Source organism: Moschus berezovskii, chromosome 1 (genome assembly GCF_049115385.1).
Source record: "Moschus berezovskii isolate FMDL1 chromosome 1, NW_MosBer_1.0, whole genome shotgun sequence".
Taxonomy (NCBI): domain Eukaryota; kingdom Metazoa; phylum Chordata; class Mammalia; order Artiodactyla; family Moschidae; genus Moschus; species Moschus berezovskii.
Window position 1 is genome coordinate 109,671,820 of NC_142460.1, and position 25,497 is coordinate 109,697,316.

The 25,497-nt window shown below is 41.4% G+C and overlaps 1 protein-coding gene across 3 annotated transcripts in view; it reads right to left on the reverse strand.

The window, feature by feature from the left end:
* The window catches only part of USP13 (ubiquitin specific peptidase 13), a 137,879-nt gene that overhangs the window by 12,038 nt on the left and 100,344 nt on the right, over nucleotides 1-25,497 (reverse strand). For all 3 annotated transcript variants that reach the window (XM_088838877.1, XM_088838881.1, XM_088838878.1), the window contains exons 17-19: nucleotides 23,160-23,303; nucleotides 20,350-20,516; nucleotides 18,448-18,601 (exon numbers count right to left, since the gene is read on the reverse strand). In XM_088838877.1, coding sequence (XP_088695003.1) covers nucleotides 18,448-18,601; nucleotides 20,350-20,516; nucleotides 23,160-23,303 — 465 coding nt within the window. The remainder of the gene's footprint in view (nucleotides 1-18,447; nucleotides 18,602-20,349; nucleotides 20,517-23,159; nucleotides 23,304-25,497) is intronic.

The window sequence follows — 25,497 nt, forward strand, 5'->3', positions numbered from 1 at the left end:
GCCCAGTCCAATTCCTGGTCAGGGAACTGGATTCTGCATGCCTCAACTAAGACCCAGCGCAGTCAAATAAATACATAAAACATGTTTTGCTGTTGTTGACTTTCAACAGGGACACTTTTACACTATCTAGAAGAACTGGACAAACTACTAAACTACCATGTTCAACATCTGGCCAGTGGAGTCCCTCTAACAAGTCAGAATTAAACTAGCATCCTTCATCCCCACTTCCCTCTTCCAACAAACCTGTCCTTTTCTGAATTTAGGAACATGTCCTCAGCCTTTCTAATAAGAACATTTTTAATATCTAAATTGTACCACCCCCACCCAAAGTAATAAGGGATTGTACTTGATTTTACTCTTTGAAAAAGAAAGCACTGTCAGGAAAATTAAATGCAAACTTGGAAAGCAAAAGAGGTAGGCAGAACGCTCTTTTGTATTGTCAGGAAGTTAGAATAGAAAAAAGGAGTCCAGAATGGCAGTGGCTAAAAGACAAAGAAGGGAAAAGCTGACGAAAATAGAACAAAGGAAGGTCTGAAGAGGATCGGAGTAACAGCCTCAGATAAAACAAACAGCCCTCCTGGCTAGCCCAATTTACATGGGCAGGCCCAGGGGGAGGAGAAAAAACATATAAAAAGAGGAGTCAAAATTGGGGGGGGGGGGGGGGCTTCTCTTCTCTTCACGTCTTTTGGGTTGGCCAGCCCTCACACCTTGAGGATGTATTTTCCTTTACTTTCTAAATAAAACTGAGCTGTAATACAGAGCTGTAACACTGGTCTGTCCATTGCTTCAACTTTTTGTTGCAACGAGATAGAACTGAGGAAATCACACACTCCCCCAACAGCACCATATGGAGAAATGGCCACCCAAGGATTGTCTAGGGTAGGGACGAGCATACTGTGATGCCACAGAGGCCGAATTCAGCCCACAGCCTGTTTCTGTGCTGCCAGGGAGAAAGAAGAAAAGAAGGGGGACAAAAATATGAGATGACAAATGTATGGCCCATGAGGCCTAAAACATTTACTACCTGGACCTTCAGAGAAAAAACACGCAGACCCCTAGTCTAGGGTAATGAACTTACTTCTTCTCACCACTTACTACTGATTAAAGATTCCACACTTAGTGAAGTTACTTGTTAACTTGTAGATTTTTGTCTGGAAAAGATACCAAAAAGTTCTCTCTGGTGGAATATATACAAGCATGCCTCAGAGAGATTGTGAGTTTGGTTCCAGGCCACCACAATAAAGCAATTATCGAAATAAAGCAAATTACATGAATTTTTTTGGTTTCCCAGTGCATATAAATAAAAACTATGTTTTACATTATACTGTAGTCTTTTCAGTATGCAATAGCATATGTCTAAAAAAGAAATGTGCATATCTTAATTTAAAAATACTTTATGGATTAAAAAATGCTAACCATCATCTGAGCCTTCAGCAAGTTGTAATCTTTTTGCTGGTGAAAGTGAAAGTCATTCAATTGTGTCTGATTCTTTGCGACTCCATGGACTATAGCCTGCCAGACTCCTCCGTCTATGGAATTCTCCTGGCCAGAACATTGGAGTGCGCAGCCCTTCCCTTCTCCAGGGAATGTTACTGACACAGGGGCTCTGAAATGTTGTGAGAATTACCAAAATGTGACACAGAAATACTAAGTGAGCAAATGCTGTTGGAAAAAAATGTCTTCAACAGACTTGCTTGATGCGCCACAGCCACAAGCCTTCACTTCGTAAAAACCACAATGTCTTTCGAACACGTAAAAGAGAATCACATTAAAATGAGGTCTGCCTGCGCCAATGCGATTCCAGTTCTGTAAGGATTAAGCCATCAGCCACTGCAGACGCCCCCTCCAAAGTATTCTTGGGACACTGATCTGCTTTTGATAGCAGATTGTAAAGTTTCCTTACCTTTTAAGTAATCTGTTGTAACTTTCTGTATTTGCCTTTCAAATCTTTTATTGTCACTTTGGTTCAATGAATAAGTATTGTTTCACACTAACCTATGATCCTATCTGACCAAGTGTTTTAAAACATTTTGATATCTTTGACAAAGTTCTTTTGACCTCTTGCTAACTTTAAGATGATTCCAAGGGCCCCGGAAACAACCCAAAGTAATTAGGTTCAATAGTATGTTAAATTACATAGGAAGACATTGTCAAATAAGTGGTGATAAACCTTAGATTATATTATGTAAGTTCATTAATATAGATATTCCAAAATTATATGGAATTCCTAAAAATCTGGTGTGTGCTGGTACAATACTACCACTCTAATTCTAGTTATTATCTTAAAATGTCACATGTCCCAGAAATAACCAAGTTTCTTATCAACTGGATTGTAGTGATATCTTTAGCCATGCCATTTTGAGTCTTTTGTCATTGTTTTACTCTGATACTTTTACAAAATTAAGTACTTCGAGAAGATCCATAAAAAGGACTTTTTGACCAATATAAGTTGCCGATGACTTTCAGATAATACCACTGAACTTGGTAAGAAATTACAAAATTAATGGAGAATCTGATGGTTTCATCTAGATCAACAGGAATTAATTACATGGGACCAAGTGAACTGATAAATACAATTTATACTTTTATGACTTTTTGTCCGAAGTATTCGTGGCTTTTAATTTTTGTTTTCCAGAAAAACTTTCCTCTTATGCTAATAGAGACCTATAACTGAGACCTACAACACGCTGATTAAGCATACCTTCTAAAATAAGATGAAACATGCATCTTTTCCTCTCTACCTGATCCCTCTGGAATCTGGCTTTTCCAGCTGGCTCCACCCTGGACTTGATGGCTTATTGTAATCCAGACTGCCACTAGCTATCAGTTCAGTTCAGTCGCTCAGTCGTCTCCGACTCTTTGTGACCCCATGAATCACAGCACGCCAGGCCTCCCTGTCCATCACCAACTCCCAGAGTTCACCCAAACTCATGTCCATCGAGTCGGTGATGCCATCCAGCCATCTCATTCTCTGTCGTCCCCTTCTCCTCCCGCCCCCAATCCTTCCCAGCATCAGAATCTTTTCCAGTGAGTCAACTCGTCGCATGAGGTGGCCAAAGTATTGCAGTTTCAGCTTTAGCATCAGTCCTTCCAATGAACACCCAGGATTGATCTCCTTTAGAATGGACTGGTTGGATCTCCTTGCAGTCCAAGGGACTCTCAAGAGTCTTCTCCAGCACCACAGTTCAAAAGCATCAATTCTTCGGCGATCAGCTTTCTTCACAGTCCAATTCTCACATCCATACATGACCACGGGAAAAACCATAGCCTTGACTAGACAGACCTTTGTTAAACTAATCATCATTTTCATTTTCATTTGTTCTCTCCTTGTTGTTTCAAACTGTTTTGTATCTCTGTCTACTGTACTATGACCTCACTAATGTCACCAGCTATATTACTGATATATTACTGATGATTCTTCCAAGAGTCATGTACAGATGTGAGAGCTGGACCATAAAGAAGGCTGAGCACTGAAGAATTAAAGCTTTCAAACTATGGTGCTGGAGAAGATTCTTGAGAGTCCCTGGGAGAGCAAGGAGATCAAACCAGTCAATCCTAAAGGATATCAACTCTGAATATTCACTGGAAGGATTGATGCTGAAGCTCCAATATTTTGGCCACCTGATGAGAAGAACCAACTCATTGGAAAAGACCGTGATGCTGGGAAAGATTGAAGGCAAAAGGAAAAGAGGGTGGGAGAGGATGAGATGGTTAGACAGAATCACCAACTCAATAGACATGAATCTGAGCAAACCCCAGGAGACAGTGGCGTGCTACAGTCCATGAGGTCACAAAGAGTCAAACACAACTTAGTGATAGAACAACAAAAATATTACTGATATTCTATTTCATAAGACTGTTGTCTCTTGCATTATCTGATGTGTAAAACAGGCCTCTGACAAAATTAATGGTGGCTAAACAACTTGAGGTAACTGATTACACATATAACTCTATATAGAATAATTTTAATAGTACGGCTCTAGACATGGGACAAATAGATTCATGGGATTAGATCTGATAGACAAAGTGCCTGAAGAACTATAGACAGAGGTTTATAACATTGTACAGGAGGCAATGACCAAAATCACCCCCAAGAAGAAGAAATGCAGAAAGCCTTCCTCAGTGATCAGTGCAAAGAAATAAGGGAAAACAATAGAGTGGGAAAGACTACAGATCTCTTCAAGAAAATTAGACATAGCAAGGGAACGTTTCATGCAAAGAAGGGCACAATAAAGGACAGAAATGGTATGAACCGAACAGAAGCAGAAGACATTAAGAAGAGCTGGAAAGAATACATAGAAGAACTGTATAAAAAAAGGTCTTAATGACCCAGATAACCAGTGGTGTGGTCACTCACCTAGAGCCAGACATCCTGGAGTGTGAAGACAAGTAGGCCTTAGGAAGCATTACTATAAACAAAGCTAGGGGAGGTGATGGAATTCCAGATGAGCTATTTCAAATCCTAAAAGATGATGCTGTTAAAATGCTACACTCAATATGTCAGTCAATTTGGAAAACGCAGCAGTGGCCACAGGACTGGAAAAGGCAAGATTTCATTCCAATCCCAAAGAAGGGTAATGCCAAAAAACGTTCAAACTACTACACAATTGTGCTCATTTGACATGTTAGCAAGGTAATCCACAAAATCTTTCAAGTTAGGTTTCAACAGTATGTGAACCGAGAACGTCCAGATGTAGAAACTGGACTTAGAAAAGGCAGAGGAACCAGAGATCAAAACGCCAACATCTGTTGGATCATAGAAAAAACTAGGGAATTCCAGGAAAACATACACTTCTGCTTCATTGACTACACTAAAGCCTTTGACTGTGTGGAATTCTTAAAGAGTCGGGATACCAGACCACCTTATCTGCCTCCTGAGAAACCTGTATGCAGGTCAAGAAGCAACAGTTAGAACTGGACATGGAACAACAGAATGGTTCCAAACTGGGAAAGGAGTATGTCAAAGCTATACATTGTTACCCTGCTTATTTAACTGATATGCAGTGTACATCATGCGAAATGCCAGGCTGGATGAAGCTGGAATCAAGATTGCCGTGAGAAATATCAATAACCTCAGATATGCAGATGACACCACCCTTATGGCAGAAAGTGAAGGTGAACTAAAAAGCCTCTTGATGAAAGTGAAAGAGGTGACTGAAAAGGTTGTCTTAAAACTCAGCATCCAAAAACTAACATCATGGCATCTGGTCCATCACTTCATGGCAAAAAGATGGAGAAAAAAATGGAAACAGTGACAGACTGTATTTTCTCGGGCTCCAAAATCACTGTGGACACTGACTACATGTGTGTTAAGTCTCTTCAGTTCATCTGACTCTCTGCAACCTTATAGACTGTAGCCAGCCTGGCTCCTCTGTCCATGGGATTCTCCAGGCAAGAATACTGGAGTGGGTTGCCAGGTCCTCCTCCAGGGGATCTCCCCAACCTAGGGACTGACTCTGTATCTCCTGGAATTCCTGCATCACAGGCAGATTATTTACTGCTGAGCCACCAGGGAAGCCCTACAGCCACGACATTAAAAGACGCTTGCTCCTTGGAAGAAAAGCCATGAAAAACCTAGACAGCGTATTAAAAAGCAGAGACATCACTTTACCAACAAAGGTCTGTATAGTCAAAGCTATGGTTTTCCAGTAGTCATGTACAGATGTGAGAGTTGGACCATAAAGAAGGCTAAGCACCAAAGAATTGATGCTTTCAAATTGTGGTGCCGGACAAGACTCTGGAGAATCCCTTGAAAAACAAGGAGATCAAACCAGTCCATCTTAAAGGAAATCAATCCTGAGTATTCATTGCAAAGGCTGATGTTGAAGCTCCAATACTTTGGTCACCTGATGAAAAGACCCTGATGGTGGGAAAGACTGAGGGCAGGAGGAGAAGGAGGCAACACAGAATAAGATGGTTGGATGGCATCACCAACTCAAAGGGCATGAGTTTGAACAAACGCTGGGAGATAGTGAAGGACAGGGAAGCCTGGTGAGCTGTAGAGCATGGGGTCGCAAAGAGTCGGACACAACTGAGTGACTGAACAAGACATAGGAAGAAGCAACAAGGGAAAGAATTTCCTAGATCGTAAACTAGTACGACAGACAATCCAGAGAATTTTAGGTTATCAACAGGGCCTAATTAAAAAAAAAAACCTGTTGAATGTCCTATCAACAAATTCCCCATCTGACCTAAGCATGAGAATTCCTAGTAGAGTGGGACAAATTTGTCATGAAATGCCTCCCAGTTCAGTTCAGTTCAGTCGCTCAGTCATGTCCAACTCTCCGCGACCCCAAAATGCCTCCCAACCCTAGATCAAATCTATGACAGGAGGGGGCGCTGTAGATGGAGAATGCTGCCTGCCATTCCGGCTCTACAAAGATAAAGCCTTCAGCTGCTGCCACTGACCACAGTGCAGCCTCAGGGAATTCAGGATGGAGAAAAAACAGGAACCTTTCTGTACTCTGGATACTGACCTTAGATAGACAGTTAAGACTCATATCTAAGGAATGATTTCAATGAGCTAAGAATCTTGCATCTTCCCCGACATGGAAAAGTACTATGATCATTAATTTGAGATATGTTTTCTTTGTGATTAGCAGTAAGCTTTTAATGTTCAACTACATGTTTTTCTTCCAGCAAATACTCCTATTAACATATACCTTGGCTCCTTCTTTACCTCTTCAGAGAATTCCTCAGATGATACTGTCCTCAGTAGGTTCCCTGAATAAAACTTGCAACTTTTAGGTTCTGAGGTTTTTCTTCTGCCAACACGTGTAACTTCCAGGAGTTATGATCTTCATAGACACTAATTATACATCTAACTCAGCCATCAAATTATCTTTAAATAATCTAGCTTTTCAGATGCTTTTGAATCAGTAATAACAACTAACTGGTTCCCTAATAAATCAAAGAAAATCTATCTATAGGTTCAGTTTTCATGTACCTGACAGTCATTTTACTTTTTTGAAAACTATAGTTTAACAACACATAATGACCAAAAGCAATGCTAGATTCAGGGGTGCAATTAATTTACATTTTATAAATTATTTAAGCATGTATATCTACTTAAAAAGCATGAGATTGTGAGGGCAGGAACATTATTTAGTCCGTTTACAGAGTGCTCAGAATACAGGGTTTCCTTGGTGGCTCAGACAATAAAGAACTTATCTGTAAATGCCAGAGATGTGAGTTCAATCCCTGGGTTGGGAAGATTCCCTGGAGAAGGAAAGAGCAACCCACTCCAGTATTCTTGCCTGGGAAATCCCAAGGACAGAGAAGCCTGGGGGGCTACAGTCCATGGGGTCACAAAGAGTCGGACACAACTGACAGCACACAGACAACTCCCCAGAAGAGAGAAACACCAAAACCTCCTTGGAACAAACACCAAGACCCCGGGTGCTCTGCAGCCTTCGGATGAGAAACCAAGACTGAATTTTCCAACTGAATCTTCCTAACTTGAATGTGTTTAATTACCCATCCCTGAAAGTGAAGAGGAACTCAAAAGCCTCTTGATGAAAGTGAAAGAGAGTGAAAAGGTTGGCTTGAAGCTCAACATTCAGAAAACAAAGATCATGGCATCTGGTTCCATCACTTCATGGGAAATAGATGGAAAAACAGTGGAAACAGTGTCAGACTTTATTTTTTTGGGCTCCAAAATCACTGCAGATGCTGATTGCAGCCATGAAATTAAAAGACGCTTGCTCCTTGGAAGGAAAGTTATGACCAACCTTGATAGTATATTAAAAAGCAGAGACATTACTTTGCCAACCAAGGTCCATCTAGTCAAGGCAATGGTTTTTCCCGTGGTCATGTATGGATGTGAGAGTTGGACTGTGAAGAAGGCTGATCGCCGAAGAATCGATGCTTTTGAACTGTGGTGTTGGAGAAGACTCTTGAGAGTCCCTTGGACTGCAAGGAGATCCAACCAGTCCATTCTGAAGGAGATCAATCCTGGATGTTCATTGGAGGGACTGATGCTAAAGCTGAAACTGCAATACTTTGGCCACCTCATGCGACGAGTTGACTCACTGGAAAAGAGTCTGATGCTGGGAAAGGTTGGGGGCGGGAGGAGAAGGGGACGACGGAGAATGAGATGGCTGGATGGCATCACTGACTCTGTGGACATGAGTTTGAGTGTACTCCGGGAGTCGGTGATGGACAGGGAGGCCTGGCGTGCTGTGATTCATGGGGTCGCGGAGAGTTGGACACGACTGAGCGACTGAACTGAACTGAACAACAGAAGGGAAAATGTCCTTCCCAATTTACCAGCATCTGACTCACAAACATGCTACGTCTGCAATCTCCCTACCTTCACCTGCTTGGTTTCCTTCATGCCTGCTCTGAGAAAAGACCCACGGTGTGTGGTGGGGGCAAGGAGTGGATTTGGAGCTTTTAGAAAACTATTCAATTCCCAAAAAGAAAGGAAGATTTGAGTAAATCAATAACAGCTTAAGGTAACTGATAACATGGACAGAATCTTAAAAGGTCTACAAATTGCCTGCCCAGCTCCAGCCAGCTCAAAATTACCAATCCACCTAGACTTCTCATTGTCATACTGCCTAAAACAACAATTAGCAAAGTCTTTCCTCCAAGCTCAATAGTTCCTGGCCATCTATACTTCAGTGTAAATTAGTTTACTCCAGAGTGGCTTCCTCTTGACTTCCATAGTACCACTGAAAAGCACAGATGCTGACAGAATGAAAAAGAGAATCCAGATGTATTAAGTGTGTGCGGCTTTTGACGAGCCCACTGGGGCTTAGCTTCCCCAGCCACTGTGCCTCTGCTCTACAGCTCCTATTCTGACTGCATTCCTTGGGGAGTTCTGAATGTTGGGAACCCCACCATTATGTAAATGAAATGCCTCTCTGCTCTCCTTGCTGGAAAATTCTCAGCTGCAGCAGAAGATGTCTGCACCATTAGAGCAATATGGCTGAAGGAGCTGGAGCAGGTTCTGAGTAATCACAGCCTAATCACATTTTAATTACATTGGCAATCAGTGAGTTCTTAAAAAAAAAAAAAAAAAAAAACTAAGCACTTATTAAGTGCTGCACAGAAACAGAAATGATTTCAAATGGCAGGAGCCCAGGTAGGTCAGACTGATGACTTGATTTCCCACTTCTTAAGAATTTCAAAAACTCAACAGAAAGTTAAGCACAGCTCTTAAGACAGGTAAGAGATGATCATAAATAGTCTTCTGAAAAATAGGCTCCTGACTGTGTTCCGGTTTAGAAAATTTGAAATAGGATGACTCAAGAGGGGGTAAAGGACAAAATGCAGCCTTCAAAATCAGCCAGACCTGAATTACAAGGTGGTCCTACCACAAGCAGGTAGGTATCTTATTAGCTACCACTTTCTCACTGTGAGGAGCCAGGAAAAAGCAGTAAAGGAAATGCTTGCCATTTAGTAGACATTCAGTAAAGCACAGCTACTATTTCACCAAGTGTTAAAAGCACGAACCCTTTTAATCAAATTAGATAACATCATGCAATGACATTGCTTCCTCATTCAAAAAGATGACAATAGACATTTTCAATTAACATATCCCCTAAAGGAAGAATTTGATGCAAGTGCTTCTTTAATCCCAGTCACTGTTTTTCCAGTTCAAACACCTTCCACGTCATTATTTTCGGGGTTAACAGGCTGTAGCGACATCCCAGTAGCCACGCTACTCCTTAAAGTAAGAGTAACCTACTCTTAGGTCTTCCCTTGTGACTCAGCAGTAAAGAATTCTCCGGCAAATGCAGGAGACACGAGTATGATCCCTGGATTGGGAAGACCCTCTGGAGAAGGAAATGGTAACCTACTCCAGTATTCTTGCCTGGGAAATCCCATGGACAGAGGAGCCTGATGGGCTATAGTCCATGGGGTCACAAAGGAGTCGGACCCGCAAGGTTCCTCTGTCCATGGGATTCTCCAGGCAAAGAGAGTGGGTTGCCATGCCCTCCTCCAGGGGATCTTCCCACCCCAGAGATCAAACCCGCATCTCTTATGTCCCCTTCATTGGCAGGCAGGTTCTTTACCACTAGCACCATCTGAAGACAGACCCTCATATTCTCAGAACCTCTGCAGAGAACTCTGGGACAAGACTCTTTCTGCTGAATTTTAACCTGGAAAGATTCAACAGTAAGAGGCACTGGCAGCCATCCTGTGGCCATGAGGGAGTGCATAAGACTGGAACCAACCCTAAGGAAACAGAGGCGGATGATACACCCAGACAAAAGGGTTTGAGTTCTGCAGTCAAGGGCGTGCCCAAAGTCAAGTCTTCCTGGGACCTGTTAGCTTTTATGATACAACACATACTGTTTTGTTTAAACAAGTTTGGCTTAGCAATCCTACTACTTATAAAAGAACCCTGAAAACTGAGGTTGTTGGTTTTATTTGGTTTGTCTGTTTGGGCTTTCCATTTTGCTCCTAAAAGAAATTACCTAAACCTTTAAATTTTCCTCATTACCCCCAACTCAAATGTTCAAGCCAATTCACCAACCAAAATAAAGTTAAAAAGCAATGTCTTGAGAATGTAAACAACTCACCTTTACAGAATACACATTTTCCAGAGTGGAACCTATGAATTCAGTGTAGTTCTAATCAAATACCTTTAGAAAGGCCAATTGCAAGATCAGGAACTTTTCAAAATTCAGGAGAAACAGTTTAGAAAATATATCAGCAGAAAATTGGAATAAAGATTTACTGAGCATGGCCTTTCCCATCAAAGCAAGACCCAGTTTCCCCTACAGCCAGCAAGTCCCTCCTTTATCAGGAAGCTTGCACAAGCCTCTTATCCTCATCCATCAGAGGACAGACAGAGACAAAACCACAATCACAGAAAACTAACCAAACTGATCACAAATTTGTGTATCTTAATGAAATGAGCCATGCGATGGAGGAAACCACCCAAGACAGACGGGTCATGGTGGAGAGTTCTGAGAAAATGTGGTCCACTGGTGAAGGGAATGGCAAACCACTTCATCATTCTTGGCTTGAGTGTCCCATGAACAGTATGAAAAGGCAAAAAGATAGGGCACTGAAAGATGAACCCCCTAGGTCGGTAGATGTCCAATATGCTGCTGGAGAAAAGCAGAGAAATAGCTCCAGAAGGAAAGAAGAGGCTGAATCAAAGCAGAAACAATGCCCAGCTTGAATGTATCTCATGGTGAAAGTAAAATCTGATGCTGTAAAGAACAACATTGCATAGGAACCTGGAATGTTAGATCCATCAATCAAGGTAAACTGGAAGTGGTCAAACAGAAGATGGCAAGAGTGAACATCAACATTTTAGGAATCAGTGAACTAAAATGAATGGAAATGGGCAAAGTTAATTCAGATGATCATTGTATCTACTGCTGTGGGCAAGACTCCCTTAGAAGAAATGCAATAGCCCTCACAGTCAACAGAAGAGTCTGAAATGCGGTACTTGGGTGCAACCTCAAAAACGACAAAATGGTCTCTGCTCATTTCGAAGGCAAACCATTCAGTATCACAGTAATCCAAGTCTATGACCCAACAACTAATGCCAAAGAAGCTGAAAGGGAACAGTTCTATGATGACCTACAAGACCTTCTAGAACTAACACCAAAAAAAGTTGTCCTTTCCATCATAGGGAATTGGAATGAAAAGTAGGAAGTCAAGAGATACCTGGAGGAACAGGCAAGTTTGGCCTTGGAGTACAAAATGAAGCAGGGCAAAGTCTAACCAAGTTTTGCCAAGAGAACGCAAGAGTCATAAGCAAACACCCTCTGCCAACAACACAAGAGACAACTCTACACACGAACATCATCAGATGGTCAATATCAAAATCAGACTGATTATATTCTTTGCAGGAAGATGGAAAAGCTCTATACAGTCAGCAAAAACAAGACCAGGAGCTGACTGTGGCTCAGATCATGAACTCCTTATAGCAAAATTCAGACTTAAATTGAAGAAAGTAGGGAAAACAATAGGCCATTCAGGTATGACCTAAATCAAATCCTTTACAATTATACAGTGGACATGACAAATGGATTCAAGGGATTAGATCTGATAGAGTGCCTAAAGAACTATGGATGGAGGTTCATAACATTGGTATAGGAGGCAGTGATTAAAACCATCCCCAAGAAAAAGAAACGCAGAAAGGCAAAATGGTTGTCTGAGGAGGCCTTACAAATAGCTGAGAAAAGAAGAAAAGCAAAAGGCAAAGGAAAAAAGGAAAGATATACCCATCTGAATGTAGAGTTTCAAAGTACAGCAAGGAGAGATAAAAAGTCTTCCTCAGTGAACAATGCAAAGAAACAGAGGAAAACAAAATGTAAAAGATCACAGATCTTTTCAAGAAAATTGGAGATACCAAGGGAGCATTTCATGCAAAAATGGGCACAATAAAGGGTAGATACAGTATGGACCTAACAGAAGCAGAAGCTATTAAGAAGAGATGGCAAGAATACACAGAAGAACTATACAAAAAAGGTCTAATGACCTGAATAACCATGATGGTATGATTACTCATGTAGAGCCAGACATCCTGGAGTGTGAAGTCAAGTGAGCCTTAGGGAGCATTACTACAAAGCTAGTGGAGGTGATGGAATTCCAGTGGAGCAATTTCAAGTACTAAAAGATGATGCTGTGAAAGTGCTGCACTCAATATGCCAGCAAATTTGGAAAACTCAGCAGTGGCCACAGGACTGGAAAAGGTCAGTTCTCATTGCAATCCCAAAGAAGGGCAATGCCAAAGAATGTTCAGACTACCACACAACTGCACTCATTTCACATGCTAGCAAGGTAATGCTCAAAATCCTTCAAGTTAAGCTCAACAGTGCATGAACCGAGAACTTCCCTATGTAGAAGCTGGATTTAGAAAAGGCAGAGGTACCAGAGATCAAATTGCCAACATCGTTGGACCATAAAAAAAGCAAGTGAATTTCAGAAAAACATCTATTTCTGCTTCATGGACTACACTAAAGCCTTTGACTCTGTGGATCACAATAAACTGAGGAAAATCCTGAAAGAGATAGTAATACCAGACCACCTTACCTGCCTCCTGAGAAACCTGCATGCAGGTCAAGAAGCAACAGTTAGAACCAGACATGGAACAACGAACTGGTTCAGAATTGGGAAAGGAGTACATCAAGGTTGTATATTGTCACCCTGCTTATTTAACTTATATGCCGAGTACATTATGCAAAATGCTGGGCTGGAAAAATCTCAAGCTGGAATCAAGATTGCTGGGAGAAATTTTGATTTCTGCATATCACCTCAGATATGCAGATGACACCACCCTTATGGCAGAAAGCGAAGATGAACTAAAGAGCCTCTTGATAAAAGTGAAAGAGGAGAGTGAAAAAGCTGGCTTAAAACTCAACATTCAAAAACAAAGATCATGGCATCCGGTCCATCACTTTACAGCAAACAGATGGTGAAAAAATAGAAACAGTGACTGACTATTTTTTGGGGCTCCAAAATCACTGTGGATGGTGACCACAGCCATGATATTAAAAGACACTTGCTCCTTGGAAGAAAAGCTATGACAAACCTAGACATCATATTAAAAAGCAGAGACATCACTTGCCAACAAAGGTCCATCTAGTCAAGGCTATGGTTTTTCCAGTGGTCATGTATGGATGTGAAAGTTGGACCATAAGGAAAGCTGAGCACCAAAGAATTGATGCTTTTGAATTGCGGTACTGGAGAAGACTCTTGAAAGTCCCTTGGACAGCAAGGAGATCAAACCAGTCAATCCTAAAGGAAATCAACCCTGAATATTCACTTGAAGGACTAATGCTGAAGCTTAAGCTCCAATACTTTGGCTACCTGATGTAAAGAGCCAACTCACTGGAAAAGACCCTGATGCTGGGAAAGATTGATGGCAGGAGGAGAAGGGTGACAGAAGATAAGATGGTTGGGTGGCACCACCAACTCAATGGACATAAGTTTGAGCAAGTTTTGGGAGATGGTGAAGGACTGGGAAGCCTGGCATGCTGCAGTCCATAGGGTCGCAAAGAGTCAGACACAACTGAGCGACTGAATGACAACACAGAATATGTAATTCTGAGAAGTAACTAAACCAGAAACACATACAACTATATGGAAAACCATATAGCTTCAGGGGCAGGAGAAAGGGGAGATGAAGCAAAGGAAAACATGTTTCTGCCAGAAAAACTCCATACTATAAAGCTATGAGGTATATTTTACAATACTTGAAACTGTCAAACAAATCAATAAAAAAAAATCTAAACACTTCAATAAAAATGGGCAAAGGAAGTGAGGAAGCAATTAACACAAGAAGAAAAACAACTAGGCAATAAGGATATGAAGAGTGCTTGGCCGACAGAACTGCTGGGAAGGACGGAAAAAGGGAGTTCATGGCTGTGTTTGACGGGAGTGAAGCAATCATCTGTATTCACGTCTCAAAACACACATTAAACTCCAAAACTTCACTTCCAGAAACTCACCCTAAAGAAATAATAAAGGAGGGCCTTCCCTGGTGGTCTAATGGCTAAGACTCTGAGCTTCCAAATCAGGGGGCCCGGGTTCAATCCCTGGTCAGGAAACTGCCACAATTAAGGGTTCCCATGCTACTACTCGGAGAAGGCAATGGCAAGCCACTCCAGTACTCTTGCCTAGAAAATCCCACGGATGGAGCAGCCTGGTAGGCTGCAGTCCGTGGGGTCGCTAAGGGTCGGACACAACTGAGCAACTTCACTTTCACTTTTCACTTTCACACATTGGAGAAGGAAATGGCAACCCACTCCAGTGTTCTTGCTTGGAGAATCCCAGGGACGGGGGAGCCTGGTGGGCTTCCATTTATGGGGTCACACAGAGTTGGACACAACTGAAGTGACTTAGCAGCAGCAGCAGCATGCTACTACTAAAGAGCCAGTGTGCTGCAACTAAGACCCAGGCAGCCAAAGAAATAAATAATTCTTTAAAAGTAACTTTAAAAGAAAAGCAGAAGGGAGAGCTCAAGAACATTCATTACAGCATTATTTTTAACAGAAAAAAAGAAGGGAGTGGAGAGGAGGAGGGAAGTAATGAAAGAAACTCAAATGTTGCACAAATGTTTGTTACCTGGATAGAGACTGAAAGAAGCATTTGTCACACTTCTGTGAACGGAATTCACCCTTTAAGAATAATGTATTATTTAAAAATCACTGCCAACACCTTCTGAATGTGCAAATAACCCTGTTATTTAAAACTCTTTCTGAAATTGTCTTTTATTTAAATAATAGCTAGCTATCCTAGAACTAGGTATATATATTATGGTACAACTGAATATTAATACATGTTCAATGACCTGGATTTACATAATGTACACCCACAGTTAGGGAATGAGTAAGCTATAAAATAGCAGGAATAGTAGCTATAATGTACAGCACAGGGAAATATAGTCATTATTTTGTAATAACTGTAAATGGAGTATCAGCTATAAAAATACTGAATCACTATGTTGTATACCTGAAACTAATATATTGTAAATTAACTATCTTTCAATATTTTAAAGATATCATGTATAGGATAGAATGCTATATTTCTATAAATATACATTTTTATATTCATTTTTATATATTTGCCAAGAAAGATCTAAAGAATATACACAAAATATTTAACAGTGGCTGGGTTATGACTGGCTAGTCGGGTTGTAATCATCATTTTCCTCTTTTCATAGATCTGCATTTTCTCAAGTTGCTAAAGTTATTATACATCTTTTTCACTGGAAGAAAAAAATAACATAAATGTTAATTTTTGGAAAAGGAAAACAAGAAAAGTGACCAGCATGCATTCAGACGCTAATGCAGCAAAGAAAAGATGTCATTTTTCCCCTTTCCTGTGGTTTAGGCAACAGAATGCAACAGTAGACTGCTAGTTCCCCCGGATGGCACTCAGTGGAGGCAGCGAACAAACAACCCCTGTGGCCACCACCACGTGGCATTCACTTCTTCACTCCGTCATTCATTCGCTCATCACCTCCCATGGGCCAGACACTGCTGGAAAGGCTACTTGAAAAGCATCTGTTCTTCTACAAACTCCCACACAGAATGCATTTGATGCATTTTTTATAACTAAATTGTTCTCCTCCTACTGCCCTTAGATGCTGCATACCCTACGTGTGCTTTTTCATAGCGCATCACCGCCTCCTTCCCCACACTCAACCATAATTGCTAAATTTGGAAGCGATGAGGAGTAACAGCCACAGAGTTTGGCCCAGAGCGCCTTTAAATTCAAGGGTGTTTAAAAACTTCATGAAATCCTATTCAAGGATGAGACTCAAAAACCAGGAATACGTGCAGGTCACTCTGAGTTCAGTAAGCCCAAGGAGAGGATGTGGCTGTTCCGTGTCATTAACGACCATCTCTGAGAGAATGGTTGGTCCGTCCAAGCTCCATCAGAAGACAGGAAACCCTAGTGATCAGACTCTCCCTCCCTCTGCAGCCAAATACCTTGGCAGCATTACAAGGGCCCCATCTTGTGGTTTATTCCTTCTGCAAGAACTCACCATCCTAAAGAAAAGTCCATTACAGAAAATCAAGAAAGCAGTGAACCAGTGGACACGGAACACATGATAAATCCTGCTCGTGAATTATTGAGTAACTTGTCTGTAACAGCTTTTAATATTTTAGGCCAGCCACTGATTTCCAAAAAGTAACACAAGCCCCTTTAGACAGGTTGGAAGTTGGGAGAACTACAGCTCGTCCTTTTCTTATCTAGTTGGATTAACACAGTTTCAGTGAAGAAGTATGTTTTATATAAAAGAAGAAGGAAATTTCCTTCCCTCTCTATCTCTAGAGCTATATCAATGCATACGTGTTAGGTCTGGTAAGACCATTAAGCTACATGTCATACCATTATAGGAATAGATGCTGTTATGGTAAATTTAATTAGATCCAACTATTATTTCATTGGTACTTTCTATGCACCGAACACCACAAGCTCTATGAAAGTAAAATGGCCTCTGTCCTCCACCAGCTCCCTGTCAGCTGGGAGACACAGGTATTTACACAACTAATTTTATCTCAAGATGAACCTGATACCTCTAACAAGAAAAGCAAACACCCTGTTACAGGAGCTACGCGCACAGGCTCTGCAGGCAGGCTGTCTGGGGGGGAATTCTGGTTCTACTTCTCATCAGCACAGCGAGCTTGGCAAGTTACTTTGCCCTCTCTGCCTCAGTTTCCTCATCTGCAGCATGGACATAATCCCGGTGCCTACCTCACAGGGGTACTGTGAAGACTAAACATGACATGAGTCAAGGACTGTTAATGTTGGTATAATTGCCACCAGCACGTGAGGTAAGGAGGGACTGATTATGATAAGAACCTGGGGAAGTGGCCCAGAGAAATGGAACCTGTGGCCAAGTTCTGAGTAACGATGAGGATTTTAGCAAGCCATGATGGGAAAGAAGGGGCAATGCACCTAAGGGTTAGCCTGAATGAAGGCCTAGGGGTAGGAAGAAAAGAGTCGAGGACTGCTGAGTGGTGTGGCTACCATACCAGGCCCGTGATCTGTAGGTCTAGGGAGTGAAGAGGGAAAAACAATGAGAGACGAGCTGGCTGGGACCTGACGGCAGGGGGTGGTGGCTGCCAGGCTCCGATTTTGTAGGGAAGGAGAGCCCGAGAGACAGGGTACCACAGTAGGCAGGAACATGGATTCTGACTTTGAATCTTGGCTCTATCTCTGAAGAACTATGTGATCTTGAGCAAGGTTACCTAATCTTTCCATGCCTCTGTTTTCTTACCTGTAAAATGGGTGTGGTGAGGATTAAATGAGTGTCTAGGTAAAGTGCTTAGAGTCGTGCTCAGCACAGGGTGACATATGTAAGTGTTTGCTGATGGAAGGCACCACATGCACCTACAGCAGTTCTTCCTGACCTGACAGCCCTTCAGAAAGTGATCAGGAGGCAGTATAAGCAACGATAGGGTCAAGGGTATAAGATCACTTTTCAACTCTTTGAAAATGTTACCACGAAAATAATGGCTCTCTTTGGGACAAAAGTGGTCATGGCCTACAATGGAGTTTCACCTCAAAGCACAGAGCAAGTCAGAGCTAAAGTGAGGCGCACACACCAGGTGGCATGCCTGAGTCTGCCAAGACTCCCCCAGGTCACCCTGGCCCAAGAGAAGTGGCCAAGTGCCCCTTTTATGAGAAGCTGGGATCTGTGCTAAAGTTTGAATTATGGCAGACTTCCCTAGTGGCTCAGACAGAAAATGCATCTGCCTACAATGCGGGATACCCAGGTTCAATCCCTGGGTCGGGAAGATCCCCTGGAGAAGGAAATGGCAACCCACTCCAGTACTCTTGCCTGGAAAATCCCATGGACAGAGGAGCCTGGTAGGCTACAGTCCATGGGGTCGCAAAGAGTCGTTCAGGACTGAGCAACTTCACTTTCACTTTAAAGATGTCAACAAGCAAGAGTGGGAGGGAAGGGTGTGAAGAGAATGTACCACAACTCCTTGAGCAACCCCTGAGGCAAGAACTTACTTCCAGATCCATCCTTGACTCTAGGTCCTTCAGGTTTGGCCTCAGAAGCGATGTTCGCATTGGCGTTATTCTCCATCTCAATCACAAAATCACTGTCCTCCTCAAACTCAGGGTGGCTGAAGATCCAATCCAGTGCTCTTTCCAGGTTACTATTCTGATAAAACAAAACATTTTTACCATGTATGCTGTCCCGGGGCCTCATTATATCCTGACCATTTGAACCAGGATGTCAAACAGATAGGGCAGGAGGCCTGAATTCATTAGTCCTAAGTGGCTCTGAGTAACAGGCTCTGACCCTGTCTAGGAAATGCACTTTCCATGGACATTCTGCAAGTCTCTCAACTGAGGTCTGTAATTGGATTCGCTGGAAAACAGTTGAGAGCAGTAGGTCTGCATTCCAAAGCCGTATCAGTCCTAACTCAGCATTTCCGTGAGCTGATGCTGATGATGATGAGAGGCTGAAGGCCAAAAAGAATGGCATCTGTCTTACTGCGGCTCTTTCCAAAGCCACACTAACTGCAGTGCTACCTTCTCCACCAACTGTATTTTGTGCAGATAACCATGCAGGGTGGAGGGAAGCTAACATGGGTACCAGGTCAGAGCCTCTTCTCCTAAATGTTAGCAAAGTGGTTGAACTGCAGCAGAGACAAGATTGATGCCTTGATTAATGAAGACAACACTGGTTAGTTAAGTTACATTGTTTTAAACTGAACTCCATGTAATTCAAATCAATGGACCATAAAAGCATTTCCGTCAATCCCCTTTGTGACATTACTTGATGAGTTAAACAATTTGTTTAGATGTAGGCAAAATCTCCAATTAAACAGTCAAGCAAGTAAAATAATCGGGGCATAAACAAGTACACTGAGCATAACAAACTCCAGTTGAAACATTTCAAGCATTTTAAAGGGAAACAGATTGTTCCAGCCTAACCATCCGGAGCCAGCCGAGAGCCTCTGTGACCTCAGCAAGGAGCCCCATCAGAATCCAGTCAGAATGGCAAGAAGGACTCAGGAGCAGATATCCACTCTAAAATGAATTGGTTCTGGTGGTTTAGTCACTAAGTCATGTCCAATGCTTGCGATCTTGATCCCTTGGACTGAGCCCACCAGGCTCCTCTGTCCATGGATTTTCCCAGGCAAGAGTACTGGAGTGGGTTGCCATTTCCTCCTCCAGGGAAAGTTCCCAACCCAGAGATTGAACCCAGGTCTCCTGAATTGGCAGGCTTTACCACTGAGCCACCAGGGAAGCCCTCAAAAATGGATTATGGTGTGGGGAAAAAAAAAAAAAAGTACTTTCCCTCAATATTAAACAGATGTCTGCACTGCAAAAGGAAGCTTTCTGTCTACCCTCCAATTTCCTGGTCCCGTCTTTCCTGATAATATCAGGACTTCACGAATACCTGATAAACCTTCTCTCTCCAGAGAGAAACAGAAGCAGAGTATTCCAAAGAGACTTCTCCATGAGGACTTTTGAGAGAGAACGCTCCAAGATCTTGATAAGCACAACTTGAAAAGCACAACTTCTCCTGAAGAACTGCCTTATCAAACACAGGATCTCAAGCATCCCTCCTTCCACTAAGGCCACAAGAAAGCTCCAAGTAAAGTCTCTGACCTCATGCTAATAAACATTAAGAGGACACAGAGTGTCTTTCAGCTGGATTATCGTACCTCCATTGTATTATCTCTCTTGCTTTTTAAAAATATCCTTATTCTTAAAATCTCTGTATGTTTCCCTCAATCATTTATTTTACCTTTATATATACTACATGCAAATAAACCTTTCTGGGGTATAGTGGGTGTGAGACAGACATGATTCAAAACGATCAGAGGACACTGTAAAGTTTCAGTTGCCACTGACAAAACAGAAGAGGCAGGGGTTCACGTGGTGGCTCATGCTTACCGTTGCTCGCAGGGCCTGAATAGCCTGATTTCTATGGAATCCCATGGAGGTAATGATAGCTACAGTTTCTTCCGGAGGTTGGTTATCCAATCCAGTAGCACCAAAAACAGAGGCCCCAGCAGAAGCTGCTCCTCCATAACCAGGCATGGTCAGCGGTTCAGCAAAATCTGGAGAAAAGAATCACACTCAGGCCCCTTCCTTTTTTGGGTCTTGAAATAAACAACCCTTTAGAGCTAACAAGAAAAAATACCTAAAGTTACAATAACCAAGACAGTCTAAAACTGTCATAAGAACAAACATATAGATCAATAGCCTAATAGAATAGAATTCAGAGTTCAGATAAAACCCTACATATCAACGGTCAACTGATTTTCAACAAGGGTACTGAGACCATTCAGTGGGGAAAGGACAGCCTTTACAACAAATGGTGCTGGGACAACTACATATTCACATGCAAAAGAATAAATTTGGATCCCTACCTCACATCATACGCAAAAATTAACTCCAGATGGATCACTGGCCTAAATGTAAAAGCTAAAACTACAAAACTCTTGAAAGCATATAAGAAAATCTTTGTGATCTTGGGTTAGGCAATGGTTTTCTAGATACAACACCGAAAGCACAGAGTGACAAAAGAAAAAAAATAGACAAAAGTACACTATCAAGAAAGTGAAAAGATAACCCATACAACAGAAGAACATATTCATAAACCATACATCCCATAAGGTAACTGTATCCAGAGCTCTTCGAACTCAAAAATAACAAAGACAACTAACCTCATTAAAAACAGGCAAAGCATATGAATAGATATGTCTCCAAAGATACATAATTGGTCAATATGCATATGAAAAGGCATTCATCATTAGCCATTAGGGAAATGCAAATCAAAGCCACAATGAGATTTAACAAGGGTTGGTGAGGCTGTAGAAAAACTGGAGCCCTCAAACATTGCTAGTGGGGATGTTATACAGTCACGGTTAAAAAACAATTTGGTAGCTTCTAAGAGAGCAATGGCAAGCCACTCCAGTACTCTTGCCTAGAAAATCCCATGGATGGAGTAGCCTGGTAGGCTGCAGTCCATGGGATCGCTATGAGTCCGACGTGACTGAGAGACTTCACTTTCACTTTTCACTTTCACACATTGAAGAAGGAAATGGCAACCCACTCCAGTGTTCTTGCCTGGAGAATCCCGGGGACAGGGGAGCCTGGTAGGCTGCTGTCTATGGGGTCGCACAGAGTTGGACACGACTGAAGTGACTTAGCAGCAGTAGCAGTAGCAGCAGCAAGAGAGTTAAACATGGAGTTACTATATGACAGAAATCCCACTCACGAGAAATGAAAACATGTCCATATAAAAATTTGTACATGAGGACCTTCCTGATCGTCTGGTGGCTGAGAATCTGCCTGTCAATGCAGAGGACACAGGTTCAATCCTTGGTAGGGGGTGACCCCTCATGCTTCATGGCAACTAAGCCCTTGCACCACAACTACTGAGCCCATGTGCTGCAACCACTGAAGCTCCTGCACTCGAGCCTGTGTGCCACGACGAAGCCACAAAAGAAGCCACCGCAGTGAGAAGCCCGGGAACCACAGTGAAGGGTGGCCCTCGCTCTCTGCAACTAGAGAAAGCCCACACACAGCAACAGAGACCCAGTGTGGCCAAAAATAAAATAAATGTTCAGAATACATTTCTAAAAAAATTTGCACACAAAATGCTTATAACGGCATTATTCATAATAGCCAAAAAGTGGAAACCCAAATATCTATCAATTGATGAAAGGATAAATAAAACACAGTATGTCCATACAACAATTATTCAACCATAAAAAGAAATAAAGTACCAATACATGCCACAACATAAATGAACCTTGAAAGCATGATGTGATAGAAACCAGAAACAAAAGATCTCACATCACATGATTCCATTTATATGAAACATCCAGAACAGACAAATCCACAGAGCCAGAAAGAAAGTAGACTAGTGATTGATAGGGGCTGGGAAGAACAGGAAAAATGGAAAGTGACTTCTATTATCTACAGAATTTCTTTTTGGATGGTTGCAAAACTCTATGAATTTACTAAAAACCACAGTAATATACACTTTTTATCTGGGGAAAGTCTTTTTCCTCTTTATTTTTTAAATTCTGAAGTACGATAACACATTTACAGGCGACTTGGAAAATACAGAACAAAGTTACAAATAGTTCCACTATATATTACAATTATTTTTTTAAGTAGATAAATTAAGATTTTTAGTTGGGGTTTCAATATTGAACTCAAGAATTAATAGAATGAATAGACAGAAAAGTAGAAGGATATACAGTAGACCTGAAAAGCACTATGAACCAATTCAACATAATTAAGATTTATACAACTGAAATGTATACTTTAAATAAGGGAATTATATGGTATGTGATTATACCCTAATAAAGTGGATAAAAGTTAATGCTAACTAAACAGCCCTTATTTCTTCAAGCACATTCTTTTATCTCAAGTTCTCATCATTTCTTAGCTAGAAGTATATCACACATCTTTCCAATGTTTTTTTTCTTTTTTTTGCTACTGAACTATACATTTTAAAAGGGTGAATTCTCTCTCAACAAAGCTATTATTTAAAAGAGGAAAGCAAAGACTGTGACTCTGCTACAGAGGCAAAATAACCATCCTCTCCCATCCACTCGTACAGCAGATTATAAGCTGATAAATCATTTTCTGGGACACACCCTGAGGACACAGAAGGACCAAGGCTTAACATCACTGAGGACCAATCATGTCAGACTCCAAAGCCATCCCATTTTCTGACCACCTACCTGGCTCTTCCATGTGAACAACGATCCAGTTGAAGGCCACCTCAGCTCCCATATTTCCAGTAAAATATACAGCCTTCCGACATGCTTCTAGAGGGAAGCCCATCTCAGCCAGCTGCATCACCGAAGACTCATCAATATCTGATGCTGCAGAGCATACAGGACAGTCTGGTGTAAAGTCAACCCTATTTCTTCTTGTCTTAGCTTCTCTTCACCCCTATCCACATGCTACCCAAAGAAGGTGCGATTTTGTTTAAAGTTTAGTGGTGGTTTAACTGTGTTTTGTTTTAAACCATCCAAATATTAAGCTACTTGAGCTGAGTTTTTATCTTTGACCTAAATAGGAACCATGGTAATTACCTGAACAATCCAAGCACTGAAAAACAACTCCCTAATTTCCTATGGGGAGATCTAGTGTATTCCCAGAACCATTTTCAGTCTCTTACATCACTCTCAAGACCACTACAGCAGCCTCTCTTAGGACTGAAATTGGAAGAGAAAGCATTCTCTACGGGCCAAAAAGCTTTTTCCTTAAACCTCACAGGAAGTTATAGCAGGTGTTTATATAGATCAGCAATCAAAGGATGCAATCACTCTGAGAAATGGAGAGCCCAACATTAAGATAGAAGGAAAATTTTTTAACTGTATACACTTAAGATATTAAAAAAGATCGCTTTACAAATTTAACTTTGGCTTAGACACAGGCTTTCTTTTCTTTTCACAATAATATATAGATATGGGTAAAGAGGGCTTCCCTGGAGGCATAGATGGGAAAGAATCTGCCTGCGATGCAGGAGACCCATGTTCAATCCCTGGGTCGGGAAGATGCCCTAGAGAAGGAAATGGCAACCCACTCCAGTATTCCTGCCTGGAAAATCCCATGGACAGAGGAGCCTGGTGGCCTACAGTCCATGGGGTCGCAAGGGTCGGACACAACTTAGTGACTAAACCACCAGAACCAATCCACACACCTATACATACACATCTCTATAGGTTTGTATGTATATGCATGCATACACATACATGTACATGGGTGTGTATGTATGTCCATGTGTGTATACACATACCATCTACACAAAGCTCTCAAATTAACACCCAAGGTTGAGAGGGAACTGGAGCACAAAATATCCCCCTTTTGTTTTCCACGCCCTGATGTCTATAATCTACTGAAAACTCTGCCAGAGGCAGCAATCAGTAGAAGAACTGAGGAACAGAAATACCTGTTCTACAAAAATTATACTGAAAATGTATTTACCAAAGTTCTATCTCACAATGAGGATACACGGAACATAAGATAAAATTTTAAGAAAGCAATGATATAGGACAACAGTGATTCCTCAATTGTGTTCTGGAGAATCCTAGTGTTCTAAGAGAGATGAACCACAAAATTAATGAACCACAAAACAAAGGGCTCCCGTGGTCAAATAAGTTTTTTAAACCTACATTCTCTGTTCTCCCTAGAAATTCACAGTGTGCATTAAGGTAGTGAAAATTCTAAAGTCCTGTAATAAAGACTCCTGCAGTAGGCTGGGATTGACATGTACACACTACAGTATACACAATAGACAACTAACAAGGGCCTACTGCATAGGAAATGGAACTATACTCAATAATTTATAATAACCTAGAAAAATCTGAAAAAAAATAGACATATATATGTATAACTGAATCACTGTGCTATATACCTGAAACTAATATGACATTGTAAATCAATGATACTTCAAATACAATTTTTTAAATATTTTAAAATTTTAGTAATTAAAAAAAGGATTCCTCTGGGCAGAAACTATGAAACTCTTTCAGAGAATACTTTTCAACACCTTGTGAAAGACTCTGTTCTCTAGAATACAGTTAAGTAATGCAGCTTAATATGTGTATGCATGCATTAACAGCATATTAAGTTGAAAATGTCTAATTCCATTTTGGGGAAAACAGAGTGAACCAGGCATAGGTAAAGAATAGTAGAAGGACAGATGCCAAATGTTAATACTGGTTACAGATGGGTGATGAAACCAGAGATGACTCATCACTAATATGTAATTTCTACATATCTTTTCATTTATAGTAAGAATATAATCAGTTATTCCTTTTAAATGTCTGAGAAAGGTTGGATATAAATGTAAATTAACCCCAGATAATGCTGTTTTCTCCGAGTGAATACAGTTGATAAGACAGCAGGCTTAGATCAGGAGGAAAATGGAAAACTGCTGACTGTGAGCTGAACTGCTCACAGTCAGACAGACTCTTCTGATACAGTTCCAGCCACCCTTCACCTCCCCTGGGGCAAGATCCTGGAGACTGGCTCTCTGCAGGGTTGGGACAGCCAGAAAACTCCTCACAC